The sequence below is a fragment of the Aulonocara sp. 'chitande type north' Nkhata Bay genome, linkage group LG22, assembly GCF_057382095.1.
Source record: "Aulonocara sp. 'chitande type north' Nkhata Bay isolate Kocher_YH1m ecotype deep benthic linkage group LG22, A_spYH_male_GT1.1, whole genome shotgun sequence".
NCBI lineage: Eukaryota > Metazoa > Chordata > Actinopteri > Cichliformes > Cichlidae > Aulonocara > Aulonocara sp. 'chitande type north' Nkhata Bay.
The window spans coordinates 34,827,306-34,843,322 of record NC_141364.1 but is presented as its reverse complement, the minus strand read 5'-3'; the positions used below and the strand labels follow the sequence as shown (position 1 = coordinate 34,843,322).

The 16,017-nt window shown below is 41.6% G+C and overlaps 2 protein-coding genes across 7 annotated transcripts in view; one reads left to right on the top strand and one right to left on the bottom strand.

The window, feature by feature from the left end:
- Positions 1 to 7: 7 nt before the first annotated feature.
- On the bottom strand, positions 8 to 9,543 carry thap7 (THAP domain containing 7). 3 transcript variants are annotated; one of them, XM_086281157.1, is made up of 5 exons: positions 9,417 to 9,543; positions 8,305 to 8,384; positions 6,869 to 7,006; positions 6,611 to 6,721; positions 8 to 5,399 (listed from the first exon to the last, which is right to left on the bottom strand). In XM_086281157.1, the coding sequence occupies exons 2-5, from the start codon at positions 8,382 to 8,384 to the stop codon at positions 4,070 to 4,072; spliced, it is 1,659 nt and encodes a 552-aa protein (XP_086137283.1). In that variant the 5' UTR covers positions 9,417 to 9,543; the 3' UTR covers positions 8 to 4,069. The 3 variants fall into 3 exon arrangements, with proteins under 3 accessions (XP_086137283.1, XP_086137281.1, XP_086137282.1); XM_086281155.1 differs by having other exon boundaries at positions 9,404 to 9,505; XM_086281156.1 differs by having other exon boundaries at positions 9,101 to 9,460.
- arhgef2a (Rho guanine nucleotide exchange factor (GEF) 2a) overlaps positions 9,071 to 16,017 on the top strand; it is a 37,740-nt gene continuing 30,793 nt past the window's right edge. For 3 of the 4 annotated variants that reach the window (XM_086281152.1, XM_086281151.1, XM_086281153.1), the window contains exon 1: positions 10,979 to 11,198. In XM_086281152.1, coding sequence (XP_086137278.1) covers positions 11,136 to 11,198 — 63 coding nt within the window. In that variant the 5' untranslated portion in view covers positions 10,979 to 11,135. Of the gene's footprint in view, positions 9,224 to 10,978; positions 11,199 to 16,017 lie in introns of those variants that run through there. The other variant, XM_086281154.1, reaches the window with a different exon arrangement.

Sequence of the window (16,017 nt, the reverse complement as noted above, 5' to 3'; positions counted from 1 at the left end):
TCTTAGATAACGCCGACGCAATGCCATGAATTTACCACAGTTATACAAGACAGTCACACATGTACATCTCAGGCTGTGTTTTTCGTGAGTGTGTCATTACACAGCACAAAGGATGTGCCACACTTCGGACAGCAGTCAACAGCTTGTTCCACATCTGGAAACTTTTAGCAAAGCTGGAAACTGCTGTTCTCTGCAACAACTGCTTTACTCGGACTGTACACGGTACAGCTTATAGGAAAAGTCCCTAAAAGGATGTTCTCTGATTAAAAAGAAACAAAACTAAAAGAGTAAGGACAGAGACAGCAGGTATGAGCACATTCCTGTTATCCGGTTTGTGTGGTGGCGCAGAGGGGGTGGGGGATATTGGAATTTAAAAAACATTTTTTAAAGAACTGCATCCAAGCTGGGAAAGATAAGAGCAGGCTGCATTTGCCCCTCACCAATAAAGACCCGCTCCCCCTCCTTCTCATGTATGCGCCGGTGTTCGTACGGTTAAGGGTTAATGCCACACCCAATCCCAGAAGCTGCAACGCAGTTTCAGCAGGATGCCGTCAATCATTCTCAGGATTGTAGCTCCTCCCACAGCTTCTACAGTAACAGCCACACGGCCTCCGCTCTTCAGAGCACTTTAAACTTTAATTCTTTGAAATACAAACATTCAGTGAAATTTACCAGCAAAAACGGGCACCAAGCTTTAGCTCTCGGGGCCTTGACAACTGTGCTAAGCTTCAGATGGGTTTTTATTAGTTACCCGGGCAAAAGACTTGTTTCTGAGTTAGTCTTTGATTAAGTATATTAGCATATTACTGGAGAACCGGCTACATCTCTGAAAGCCAGAGACAACCATCCATGTGTTCATTAACTTTCCCCCCACATCGTGACTGTGTGCAGGTGTAAAACCTTGGGCCATATTCAGTTTGGTGTCCTTACCACAGTGTGTAGGAATACATTTCCCAGCATGCCCCTCCACTATCAAAACCTTTCAGTAATGGTCCCTGTTTTAGGCAATGGAGTGAAAAAAATGAGTAAATATTTGTAGATCTAAAATTCAATTCACAGGTAAAATGCACACTGTTTAAAAAGGTTTACACGATCTCTATGATGTAAACATGAGCAGCTCTTGTTTTTTGTACGTTACCTCAATGTTGGGAATATTAGCATCCAGAATAATGTAGAGAAAGGATACTTTGAGTGGTCTCCTCCTACTTTCAGGACCCCGGGGGATATGTTACCTGATGTTGGCAGCTGGCAGGCTCCCTTGCACTGAAACATGTATATCTCTCACCCTGTGCAGTACTGGAGTACTTTGTGAAGCTTTTTCCAAAGTTCATGTTATTAGTTATATTATTATTATTCCACAGCCCTCCACGCTGTGCTGAGTCACCTAGAGCAGCGGCAGAGCTACGTCCGAATGCTCTTCGTGGACTTCAGCTCCGCCTTTAATACAATCACCCCGGACATCCTCATCACCAAACTGGTCACTCTTGGCCTCCCTCCTCTCACATGTGCCTGGATTAAGGACTTTCTCACAAACCGGCCCCAGACTGTAAGACTCGGCCCTCATCTCTCCTCCACTCGCACACTGAGCACCGGCTCCCCACAGAGCTGTGTGCTGAGCCCCCTCCTGTATTCTCTCTACACCCACGACTGCAGCTCAACCCACAACAACACTCACCATCAAGTTTGCTGATGACACCACAGTAGTTGGACTCATCTCAAAGGGAGATGAGGCAGAGTACAGAGAGGAAGTCCTGAAGCTGGCAGCATGGTGTTCAGAAAACAACCTGGCACTGAACACTAAGAAAACCAAAGAGCTCATTGTCGACTTCAGGAGGCACTGACTTGGCCCCCTTTACATCAACAGGGAGTGTGTGGAGAGGGTCCACAGCTTCCGGTTCCTTGGTGTCCTCATCTCTGCTGACATCTCCTGGACAGACAACATCTCAGTGGTTGTCAAGAAGGCCCAACAGCGGCTGCACTTCCTGAGGGTCCTCAGGAAGTAGAAGCTGAACTCCAACCTGCTGCTGACCTTCTACTGCTCGTCCATTGAGAGCCTGCTGACATACTGCATCACGGTATGGTACAGCAGCTGCACTAAGGCGGATAGAGCGAGGCTTCAGAGTGTGGTCAAGACAGCACAAAAGATCATCGGCTGCCCTCCCCCCTCCCTGATGGACATTTATTCCTCCTGCTGCCTCAGCAGAGCAGCAAACATCATCAAGGACAGCTCAGAAAACCCACAGACTCAAAAACAGTTTCTTCCCTAAAGCCATAACCACCCTGAACTCACACATGCACCGATAACACAGAAGGAAAAACTCCCTTGTAAGAGGAAGAAACCTCGGGCAGAACCAGGCTGTGGTGTGACTCATCGGGCACAAAGGGAGAGAGAAGAGATAGAGGAACATGAGACCAAACGCACAGTGGAAGAGAGCCAGCATTTAATACAGGTGTAATGTCAGGCGGGGCAGCCCTGAAGGAAGGAGATTCCCTTCTCTACCATACACTGGATGCTTGTATTCTTAAAAGAGCTCCGCTGTATGTTTAAGTCTTTTAAAGAAACGCCAGCAGTATGAACTATGAACTTTTAGCTCTAAATGTACAGTCACACCGATTAAAGTAGTTACCATCTCTGAAAAGTTTTAATGGTGAGTGGGAGCTGGGAAATGTACTGCTTGCACTTCCTGACCTTGTTTCCTGTCATTTGTGCAAAATATTTGCAAACCTTTGGACCTCAGCTAAGCAAAGCAAAAGAGTAGAGCTTAGAAGAGGAAGTAGAGACGAGAGCAGGGTGAGCATAATGCCAGGAACTTGGATTTAGGCTGTGTTTTCAATGCTTTGGCTGATAGCACAGATGGGTGAGCATTTTTAACCTGCTGCCAGATTGAAATGTGCAGTCACATTAAAATTATACAGATATATATTAGGGCTGCTCAATTAATCGAATTTTAATCACGATTACGATCTGGGCTTTCAACGATCATTAAAAATGACTGAGCCGATTATTAGCCCCTCCCTCATTTATCCGCGACACCTTAAAGGCCGGTCCGTGAAAATATTGTCGGGCATAAACCGTCCGTGGCGCAAAAAAGGTTGGAGACCGCTGATTAAGAGGACCCGAGGGAAGCTCGGAAAGCTAAGCAGAAGTTATTTGGAGAGGAGAGTGACTGCCGTTGGTTGAAAAGAGAAGTAAAAAAACAAACTTCAGTGGTGTTGCACACTATTTTATATTATTTTTTAAAGTCATTGTTAACCCTTTAAAGCCGGTCAGAGCAGCACGCTCCGTTTTGTGTAACTATTGTTAAATCCCTGTAGAACCTGAACCGTGTAAGCTAGCGCAATAATTTGTTTTGCATATGAAACCGGAGGAGTTGTACTTACATCTTATGCCATCAGCTTGTCCTCGGTCACGGTTTCCTTCCACATATAGCTTTGCAAAAATTGCATAAAAAGCGCTTGCAGGAACAGAAACATAATATTCCAGAAACACGCTTTGCCGTTCCTATCAGCTGTTCGTAACACTTCCCACAGTGAAATGATGCACCTGCTGTTTTCTTTGCAAATTTGCATCATAGGATTGTTTTTTGTTTTTCCTGCAGTATATAAAAATTGCTGTATCTCCAAAATAAAACTATGAAGACACTCAAAATAAATTTCCTGTGGTGGGAAACTATTTTTTGCAACTTTATTGTATTTAAAGTTTTGAGGGATAAACCTCTTAAATTTCTCCAAGTAGAAATATATGTAAACAAAACAAAAGCGATTTTCAATTTTTTTTGTAGTTTATTGCACTTTTTTGCAATTTATGTAATTACTATGGACTTAATGCATACATATTATTAAAATATGGGCTATAACAGTTGTATTGATGTATAGCAACTTGAAATGCTCCCACAAATGGCACTACAGCATGTAAAAAAATAATATAAGCTCTGGTGGACTTGGTTCTATAGTAGGTCTTAAAGGGTTAAATAAATATCGTCAAATAATCGTGATCTCAATTTCAGTGAAAATAATCGTGATTATCATTTTTGCCATAATCGAGCAGCCCTAATATATATAATCCTTGTCAGTTTGTAAACTCGGTGCTCAGTTGAAGGTGGAAACCCTCCAGGTGCTCTTTAAGTTTCATCCTGACATCGTCCCGTATTTCCACTAACGCACCATTTGAATTCTGCTCGCTGTGTTGATCCGGTGATGACTCAACTCTGGACATGCCTCCGCTGCTCTCTGTTAAGTATTCCACACCTTTTAGATCCAGTTCTGACAAAAGAGTGTTTTTTTCTTCGCCGGCCACGTTCTCCATCGTGACAAAACGTTGCGGCTCGTCGTCAGTCGGGACAGTCAACAAGATCACCCGCCCGTCTGCGCTGTCCTGTAACCATAGCAGCTGGTGCTGCAGGTCGCGGTGGTGATCCTGACTCGTCACGTCAGACTCTCCGTGGCGTTTGTCAGAGAGCAGCAGCTTCTGCTGAGAGCCTAGATAATGCAAACTCTGCTCGTCAGTTTTAAGAAAGCACACTCCAGCTGAGACTATATGCTGAACACCTGGATTTTGCAACAAAACTTGGGAACTTGTTACACTGGTATCACTGGTTTCAACCTCTTTCCAGGTTGTTTCTTGCTGCCTATCTATCTGAACGTGATCCACATTTTCAGCTGTGTCACAGGAGCTTGTTGCAACATTTCTCTGGGTGTTCGGTGAGTCCTCGTGCTCCAAATGCCCACCACTCTGCCCCTGCCCTTTTCCACAGTACAAACAGTTTCCCTTGTCCGTCTCAGACCAGCTACTGGACTCTGGTAGAAAATTACATCCTGTCTCCATTTGATCAGCACATTTGTCCTCAATCAACTTCATATCTTTGGATTTAGCCTCATTCTCCTCTAGGTCAGGATCTCCTTTGTGCTGTCTTTCTTCTCCCCCCTCTATGCAGCTTCCCCTGTTTTTGCAACCATTCTGTGACAGAAGCAGAATGTGCTTTAGTCGCTTATCACGGAGCCCCAGCACGGTGCTCCGCAGACGGCTTTCCCTCCGCCTGGCTGCATGCAGTTGTCGTAGGGCTTTTTCCAAGCAGTCTACAACTTGGTCATAACGTCTCCTCCACAACAGGGGACAGAGCTGAGCGTAGCTGTGCTCCTTTGACAAGTAGAAGCCTGGAGGGGGGGGCAGACGTCTCATGTAACGTGACGGGGAAACGGGTCGAGACTCTGGAGGTGGAGGACCGAGTTCTTGCTGCGACAGCTGCTCCAACCCTGATGTTTCTTGAGAAAATCCAGGCATGTCTTGAGTAGTCTCCTCAGTGGAGCTCACTGACTTTTCAACTGTGGGTTCTTCTGCAGTGTGACGCTGGTTGATCTCCTGATGTGTGCCATCCTGTGCTCCTGAGTGGGAACTCTTCCTGCAGAAGAAACTGTGACAAATTAGTTTTTCCTGGACAATCAAATAGCCACTAACACTACAGCCGTCTAGCAGATTATGGATGACTGTATTCTTTTTTATTTCTATTCAAACTGCAAATGCAGTAAAAGCATAAACTGAACACTGTGGACCTCAACATAACCGATACAGTGTGGAACCATCTTGACAGAGAATGAAACAAAGGTTATCTTTAAACACTAATGTTAATGTGTGTTTGCACATCTTTAAATGTTTGCAGCCTTTCCTGTTTTTCTAGAAACACATGAAGAAATGAGTGACGGCTCAAAACCTTCACAGCACTGCAGGCTGTGAAGGTTTAACATCTCACATCTGTCACCACTGAGTGCTTCAGATTCATTCACTATTTCACATCTATCTTTTCTTAAACATTTATTTTTTCCTATTTTCTATTCACTATATCATTTCTATTTTTATGATAAATTTTTCTCTGTTCATTTTAATCATCGTGGCAAACCTTTATGCAGCATCACAGTTGTCACAGGATGCTAACATGGTTGATTTCTTCCCTGTTTTTACCCTGACTGCTATGCTGACAGATGTCATGCTAACTGTAGGCCACACCCAGCTGCCCAGCTGGGTGTGGCCTCCTTCCACTGGGGTTCAAAACTTTAGGCACTCATTCATCAACACCTGCTCATTATGGTTTTTCAGTATGGATATATTTACCCTATTCAGGGATCACTTATAGTCATCTCAGATGATTACTTCAACCTTAATTAAAGTAAATCCCTCATCTCATCACCTCAAAGAGCTGGTCCTAGATCAGCCAGCTGGTCTCAGATCTTTTGCATGTAGAGCTGACCCCAGCACGTACTCGGTGCTCGAACCAAGAATCAGAGAGCTGCTGGAATTCTCATGTTTTCCTGATACTTGGTAACTAAAGTAACAATTTCTTAGTTTATTGTAACTTATCACATACTAATTCTTATGCTAAATTACACCAAAAATCATTGCACTTTGACTTGCAGGCATACCTGATGCTCCCGTAACAGAATCAGAAGAATACAAGCGAACGTTAGAGTTGGCCTGTTCTTTCACAGAGCATCCTCACAGAGTGGGAACTGAAGCAAAGACTATGTTTAAATAACTATAAAATAATGAATCACTTCAGGAGCTCAGAATCTGCTCACAGATGATGACAAACTATCAGCCTGTGTGAGGTTTGATTACCTGACAGGGATGTTGTCTTCTTTCTGCTGCCTTCCTGCTCTTTTGTGTTTGGCTGCTGGAGGGAAATCAAATAAAGTAGGAACTGCATCTTCCTTTAGTCGTCTGATTCCACTGTGTGAAAGGGTCAAAAACAATACTTAGGCTGCTATCGCAACACTGCCATAACTGAAAACTACACCAGCAGTTAATAACAGAAAATTCTGGTTTTAGCTGAAGTGGTATCTGTAACCTGTGAAAGTCCAGCTGGTCGATACACACCTGCTTCCACTCAGCTCAAAACTCTCGGGTGGGAAGTGCTTTGAACAAAAATAGACAAAGTCTGTCTGAGGATCCCAGGAGTCTGCGCGGTGACAGTTACTGATCCAAAGGTTTCTCCGAGCCGCTCCTTTGGGTAACCTAGTCAGCCACAACATCAGTCTGTGTTACATTAAGCTTCCATTTCAGGTCAAGTTCAATAAAGATATATTATAATATTTCAAAGAACATAACGTCACAACATCATCAGTACATCTCCATTTGAATGTGAATAACACAAATTCACTGCGACCACGTGCCATGAACTTCCTGTTGAAAGCGTTGCTTTGACGATGGCGACCAGGTGTGTGACCACTCGCAGAGAGATACTGGTGCATCAAAACTCAACAGCAACGTGATGGAGCCTGTCTGCTGAAGGTCTGAATGGGGTCAAAGTGGCAGTCACAGCAGGTACAACAAGTACTGAAATACTGTGTAATTTTAAAAGTGTGTATATAATGTTTATTCTGTGTATTTATTATCTCACTCTTACTGCCTGTTGATGCCCTGTCCTTCTCTTCAAAGTCATGCTGCTCTGTTGGACGGTAACTGCCCCTTGGGGACTGTCCATGCTATTCGCACCTCTCTTTCTTCTTCATGCGTTACTTTTTCCTGAGTCATTTCTCATTATTACACATGACCTAATTTATGGACATCTATGGTTTGATTTCTTTGCATGTGTGGATTGGATGGGTTGTTACCAACATCTGGTGTGAATTCCACGTCAATAGCACCTTTACAAATAAATTTGGTTATGTTTTCCACACTTATTGTACCTGCTGTACATGCAATCTGTTTGTGATAACATGGGAATTAACTTTGTTGCTGCCTGTTGTGTTTGTTTTGTCTGTATACACACAGGTTCACATTAACTACTTAGATTTATATTTCAGTCAGAACCTCATAGATTAGACACATTCAGACAGGTTCCCTCCCACCAGGCAACCCGCGTACTCGCCTCGCGATTCAGCGTTTGAGGGTGTTGTACATGTGGCTCAACTACTTGCAACCTCTTTCCAAATGTGAAAAATTAAATCAACCGTTGATTTTTCTAGTTATAAGGAGGTTGGGTATTATTATGATTAACTTCTCTAACTTTCCACATATTGCTCAAATAAATTATTCTAATCGTGTTATAAAACCCACAAAGTACTACAGCTAAACTCATGTCTTCTGGTTCCAGTTTTACAGAGCTTAATATTAACTGTATTTTGACCTGAACGTCAGCCTTGTGTATTACTGAGTGAATATGAGAACAGGAGAAATATAGATGTGCAGATGATTTGTGAGCTTTTGAGTTCCTCTGTTTCATTCATGTGTCTAAATGTGTGAGAGAATGTGAATAAAAACAATAGCTGGTTACTACACTCTGACCCAAACATAATGTGTAAAGTGCTCACTTGTGAAAGGTGACGCCAGCATTTCGAGTCTCATGGTTGTCCCTGGATTTGCAACCCCCTGCTGAACAATGTCTTGGCATCTGAAAGTAAAACAAAGAGTAGAAAAAGTAGAAAAATGGAGAGTTTATCATGGAAGGGGGTGTGGTTTAGCAGAAAACACATTTTACTGCTTCGAGATGGAGATTTTATTTTGCTTTTTTAGTCTTATTGACCGTCAGTGTCAATTCCTTTCTCTGCCTACCAGCTTTAAAATGGTAGAAAACATTTACTCTGTATCGTATCAACTGACAGCAAGTGAAAAAAAAAAAAAAAGAAATTAAAGACGGATGTTTGAATTTTTGTGTTTTTATTTTTTCCTCCCCAGCTCCTTAGTGTCCAACAACATTAAGCATTCGTCTGACTAAAGTCCTGTTTTCCATTGAAAAGCTGCTTCAGGCTAACAAATAGATTAATACTCATTCTCCTGAATCGAAAGCTTGCAGTTTTTCATTTAAACGTTTCTCTAAATTTGAGTCAAATTTTTAAAAAGGGGGGGGGGCATCATCATATAGACACGCTACACCTAACACAGGCGGGGGGGTCATGCCTGTGTTGGCGTGTTGCCAACATTAGCATTAAGAATACGATCGATATCGAAAAGGATAGAAATGTTTTTGTTTCCATCCACCCCACAGTTGTTCCAAACTTCATGCACCGCCCCCTCCTCATTCGTCCAATCACGGAGTTGCTGATCGCGGTGTGTAGTATCGATACGTTTGCCGCTTATCTGTGACCATCTCGGATGTCTGAATCATACCTGATTAACCCAAGTCCCCATGTAGCTTCAAACAATCGAGTAAACGGGACTAGCTGGTCCTCGATCACCTGACGGTGCAGGTTCAGGTACACATGACCGAGCCGCCTGGAGGCGCGTCACACAGTACGTTACACTGGACATTTAACTTAACAGGGTTTTCTGCTGTTTCTGTAACGAGCAGGCGAAGGGCCTAAAACGCGAAGCCGCCATTACGGAAGGTCTTACTTTCGGTTGTAACGCATTTCAGTTCATGGAAGTGTATATTATTTAAATAATAACATTAATAATAACAAAAATATCAACCCCGGCTGTTGACCTCAGAATGATGGCTGAATTTTTTTCTTCTTTCTTCATCTTCCGCTTCCTTCTTCTTCCTCTTGCCCTGCTCTGCCACTTTTACCGCCGTATACCTGATAGTGGTCGCATTACTGCCACCTACTGGACTGGAGTGTAAGCAGGAACGCGTCCTTTCTGTGGTTCTGCCCCCCCAGAGTAAAATTTGAACTGCTGTCCTCATATAAAGCCACCTCTCTCTCTCATACTTATCAGAGATGAGGGAGACATAAACTCTGATACATAAATTCTTCATATAGTCACTCTGAATTATAATTTCCTCAATTTTTACACTGGGTGCTTTCCTATTACTCTTAGTGTTCATTTTAAATTTAAACAATATATTTATATTGTGTTGCAAATAATGAAATATCTTGTCATTCTTTACAATATAAAGAGCCATGAGGCGACTGCTATCATGATTTGGCGCTATATGAATAGAAAAGAATAGAACAGAATAATTATTACTACTATAAGTGCTACTGTAACGTCAGCTGTGATACGTATTTCAGTGAAGGTGGATGGTTGACAGCCTGCCAGCTGCCTCGCTGTCCACAGAGTCATCGCGTCACAGATTATTTCCTAACAAAAATAACTTCAGTTTCAAACAAACAAACAAAAAACAAGTTGTCTGAGTGCCAAAGGTTCAGCAGACCTGCACTGTGCTACTATGGTCAGTGGTCATAGTAACATAGTAAAATAAGTCCACTGAAGGAATAGGGAAAAGCATACTAACAGTGCAGTCAATACTTGGATAAATAACTGTTGTTATTTATTTTTTTCCATTATTACATGTTGCGCCATATGTTAATATGGGATGTGCTCACATACATATATGTCCATGTTTGAAGTGTGAACCAGCCAGCACACGGTACCATCACTGCATACCCGATGGACTAAAATGCACCTTGTGTAAATGCATACACTGCCGAGCACCATATGGACACGCTGCACCTAACTCAGGCGTGGGTAGCGATGTGAATATGTTGGAGATGTAAATGCAGTGCGTTTTATAACTGTCCTACAGGAAACACCTACATCCTTGTCTGGGCATTTAATTGTGCGAACAAAAAAATCCTTTTTTGTTAAAAAACAAACAAAAAACTCTCAAACATGTCATGATGCGTGTACAACACCAGTAATCCATCTTTGTTACCCTCAGTATCAGAGACTGTGTGATCATCTGTAAGGGCCACAGGTGAGTGGATCACACAGTCACTGGTCGTTGTTCAAACAAGCAGGTTCATGTGTGAACCTGCTTGTTTGACTCCCATAATGTTTTTATTTACAGGCCAAACACATTTATAAATTTAATAGTTAATAGTTTTACATATTTTCATCGTCTTGGTAGCTATTGTAAAATTTCAAGTTTTTAAAATGGTTTCATTTTGCTGCTCAGCAAACAGCAAATGTAGTCTATACTAAAATTTCACAGACGGACGAACACTGTGTACGTGTGTGTGTGGATGCGTATGTGTGTGAGTGTGAGGGGGCGGTGATGATTCAGAAGTCAGATTTCTCACAGGAACAGTCACTTCACTAAAAGCAGAAACACACTGCAGTTGGCTAGTGAGGACAGACTATTCCTTTTTCTCTTTGATGGAGAATTGAATGATTTACAGAAAACTATACAAACTTTCAAACTGAATATTTTATTTCGACTTGCTCACTGCTTTTTCAGTCGGTCTTGAGAAAGTGCGTTATGTCCAGAGTTACCAATCTGTCAAAACTGCGTCAGGAGAGGATGCGGGAGATCAACCTGCGGGTAAGTTGGCATGTTCTCGAGTTCTGCATTAATAATAAAGACTACAGCATCGGTGGCAAGTGTTGGACATATTTTGACGACAGGCAAGAAAGCACATTTACAAAATCTTGTGATTGTTAGAATGTGTGTTCATTAATACAGTATTGTAGGTCATAGACCGTAGCAGTTCATGGTTTTGTCTCCACCCCCACTCACTTCCTCACTCCTTCACCCGCTTTTGCACTCTGAACCATAAATTTGGTCATTTCCGTGTTGTGACAGAGAGCCAGCTCTTGAAAGACATGAGCACAGGGCTGGCAGATCACTGGGCCTTATGTAGCTGCATGGGCTGCAGCTAAGTCTACATGCAGCATGTAGGTGGTTGTGAGTATGTTTGCTTGTACACTGTGTGCGAGCTCCTAGGACTATATTCGACTATAGCAACTGTTGCCATAGAAATGGCTGTGACTGTGTGCTGTTACCAGTTTCTGTTGAGCTTTCTTGGCGCAACAAAGACATTTTCTTTGTTGGGCACAATGTCTTGTCTCCAACCTCCATGCTTGCGATGAGGCAGACTGGGGTGGTGGTTCCCATTTTCGAGATGAGGAGCTGAAGGAATTGTTCCAATTACAGGTTGTTTCACACTGCTCAGTCTTTCTGTGATGTTTCTTCGAAACTATGATTCATTAAGTGTGCTGTGTATTTTCAGCATTCCCAAAAAGTGCTATAGGGAAGTCTAATATGATTTTACTGGACCTCTGAAATCGTCATCAGGGTCAAGAAGGTCAAACTTTCAATCAATCAGACTTTCATAAAAAGTGTTTTATCTTTAAAACTGTGCTTAAAATCCCCCTGCCTTGGTTTTTATTGCCAACATTAACATTAGCATGACCTTAAAATGGCCTCTAATGATTGAAAGCTTTCCAGTGCAGCTGAATTAAAGCAATTCAGTTCAGTTTTATTTATACAGTGTCAAATCACAACAACTGCCTCAAAGTGCATTATATTGTAAGGTAAAGACTAGAGGTGGGAATCACCATATATCCCACGATACGATATTATCACGATACTTAACGCACGATACGACATTATTGCAATTTTTAAAAAATATTTTGCGATATTCAGATTCTGTACATAAAGGTAAACTTTATCAATATTCATTTTATCTAATATCAAAGTCTCACACTCAGTCTTTCTCTCAGTTCAGTTTTATTGTTGACAAACTGAACGGTTTGTATTACAGTCTAGTCCAACTTAACTGAATGCAACCATCTGGTACAATTACAGCTATTCTGAACTATGCAATTTATGAAAACTATGCAGCCCATTCAGCAACTGAAGAATTTGAAAGTAAATTAAAACAAAATATAATTTTACATTAAATAAAAAAGTTTTAAACTTAATTAAAATAAAACATAAATTAAAGTTAAACACATTTGGACAGTGAAGGAATGTCAGGATTCTTGCTCAGAAAAAGGATCAACATGCTCTGAAGTCAGAGTTCCAGTCCACAAAAACTTTTTTGTAACAAAATATCGATTTCTGCTGTCCCTGTATCGATACATTATTAGCAAACAAAATATCACGATACTACACAGTATCGATTTTTTCCCCCACCCCTAGTAAAGCCTCTACAGTAATGCAAAGAATACAGAGAAAACCCCAATAGTTATATGACCCCCCCGTGTGCTTTGGTGACAGGATCCAGGGTCACCTGGTCCAGCCCTAACTATATGCTTTAGATAGTGTCTGTCTCCTGAATCCAAACTGGAAGCTGGTTCCACAGAAGAGGGGTCTGAAAACTGAAGGCTCTGCCTCCAACTCTACTTTTACCTTAGAAACCCCAAGTAAGCGCAGTCTCACACTGAAATAAAGAACGTGTTAAATCAATAGTGGACATTGGTTGCACACATTTGCTTTGGCATAAACTTAAACAACTTAGTTAAATCAACACAACTTATTCACATTCAATAAACCTGTGCATTTTGTGTTGATGAAACGTGATTGAAACATGTTTAAATGAAGTAAGTTGAGCTCTTGGAATATTTTAATCCTTCACAATTTTGTCACTTTATTCCAACAGTATTCAATAACTTTTACCTCAATACTACTTGGTCACTTGAATACTACATGTTGTCTTCATATTACATAATGTTCAACAAAGTCTAGAGTCTGGCTAACATAAATGGTTTTGTCTCCACTTTACAACAACTTCCACTGCCATCCTACTAGCTTTATCCGGGTTGCAGGGGGGCTGGGGCATAACCCAGAAGTGATAGGGTAAGAGGCAGGGTCCACCCTGGACAGGTCACCAGTCTATCACATAGAGACAAACAACAGGTTTAGAATCACCAATTAACCTAACTCGAATAACTACATGACTTTTAACTGTGGGAGGAAACCAGATTACCCAGTGAGAACCAACTGCAAACTAACCAGATTGTTTAACCAACATTAAACAATGTTTGAACAATAACTGCTTCCAGCTAAACCCAGCCAAAGCAGAAACTTTGATTACTGCACCAGGCAGTGCAATACCTGATATTAAACAGCATCTGGGTGATTTAGGTTCCTCACAGAAGCATAAGCTTAGAAACCTGGGTGTTGGTTTTGATGAAGCTTTTTCTTTGGAGGGACATTTAAATCAGACAGTAAGAACCTGCTTTTTTCACTTGAGGAACATTTCAAAACTTAGATCCATCGTGTCAACAAGTGAACTCGAGATGATGATACATGCTTCTGTCTCTACAAGACTGGACTACTGTAACAGCCTGTTTACTTGTCTAAACATGAAAGGGCTAGCTCGTCTACAGGTTGTTCAACTATGCAGTGAGGCTGCTGACCGGCTTGAACAAGGGAGCTTGTATGACCCCTGTGTTAAAGTCGCTGCAGTGGCTACCAATCAGATTTAGGTCCCATTTTAAAACTTTTACACCATTACAGGGACCACCCCCCCCCCCCCATTGCTGATGTGATTCGTACACATACCTCTTCTCGTAACCTGAGGTCATCAAACCAAAACCTTTTAGTGGTCCCCCACACTCGCTGTAAAACTCGAGGGGACCGATCTTTCCAGGCTGCTGCATCCAGACTGTGGAATGCACTTCCTTTATTTCTACGGGCTTTGGACTCAGTGGAGACCTTCAAAAAGCAGCTAAAGACATTTTTATTTCAAAAAGCTTTTAATGCTTTTAAAACAACTAGCTTTTAACGCACTTTGTGACACGTCTGTGAAAGGTGCTGTATAAATAAACTTTACTTACTTATTACAAGGCTTGATGCAGAATTTTCTTTATGTTTTTGTCTTTGACAGGTTAAACCACAATAAATAGTGATAGCATACACATGGTGTGGGCAGTTGTCTGCCTCTTATAACCCGTGATCTTGTGAATTTCATGAGTCCAGCAACTAACCACTCTTACTAGATTGTATCATGTCATCTCAACAAGGACAAAATAAGTTGAATTTCATACAGATCCTACATGATTTAATCATGTTTACCATAGAAACATGAAATTATTTTCTTCAAATTACAAGTTATACTTTTGTAAATGTAACAACCACCCAATTTTCTTTTTTTGAGTGCAGAGTGAAGTGCTCTAATGGGATAACATAGTACTATAAGGTCATTAAGATAAGACGGGGCAAAATGAAGCAAGACCTTGTACGTGATAAGAATGATTTTGAATTTGATTTTGGATTTAACAGGGAGCCAATGAAGCAAAGCCAATATGGGAGAAATATTCTCTCTTTCTAGTGCCTGTCAGGACTATAAAGGAGGAGGACTCTTCACTGACATGAACAAATTGTAAATACAAATACAACTACTCTTTCAAGGATGTTTGATATAAAGGAAGGTTGGAGATTGGCCTATAATTAGCTAAGACTGCTGGGTCTAGAGATGCTTCTTGAGTAAAGGTTTAACTACAGCCAGCTTGAAGGCCTGTGGTACATAGCTGATTATTAGAGATAGGTTGATCATATTTAAGATCGAAGCATTAATTAATGGCAGGACTTCTTTGAGCAGTTTTGTAGGAATGGGGTCTAAAAGACACGTTGATGGTTTGGAGGAAGTAATTATTGAAGTTAACTCAGAAAGATCAATTAGAGAAAAAGAGTCTAACTTAACATCAATGGTACTAAGAGTAGCTGCAGATAATATTTAAGAGTTACATAGAATAGAAGAATAATCCTTTAATTTTCCCACAAGTGAATAATTTGGGTGTGACAGCAGCAAGAGAGACACATATACAAACAAACAGTACACAAGACACAGAACAGAGACATACACAATTTTTACATAATTACAACAAGGACAATAGTTACCGAAAGCAGAGTACTGTACAGTTATTGAAATTAAATAAAATGAAATACAGATAAGAGGCAAACTCAGGTTGTAGTGCGAATCTGTTGATAAAATAGTGTCAAGTTACAGCGCAGATGTAAACATCTGTGTTTGTTGGGAGCAGGTCTGATTGTACAGTCTGACAGCTGCAGGGAGGAAGGACCTGCAGAAACGCTCCTTCATGCATTGAGGATGCAGCAGTCTGTCACTGAAGCAGCTCTGCAGCAACATTTACATGCATGGGCTGGGAGACTCTGTCCATCACAGATGTTATTTTGGCCACAGTCCTTCTGTCTCCCACCACCTGCACTGGGTCCAGGGTGCATCCCAGAACAGAGCTGGGCTTCCTGATGAGTTTATCCAACCTCTTCCTCTCAGCTGCTGATAAACTGCTGCTCCAACATACCACACTGTAAAAAATGCCACCACAGAGTCATAGAAGGTCTTTAAAAGCGCTCCCTGGACTCCAAATGACCTCAGCCGCCTCAGCAGGTA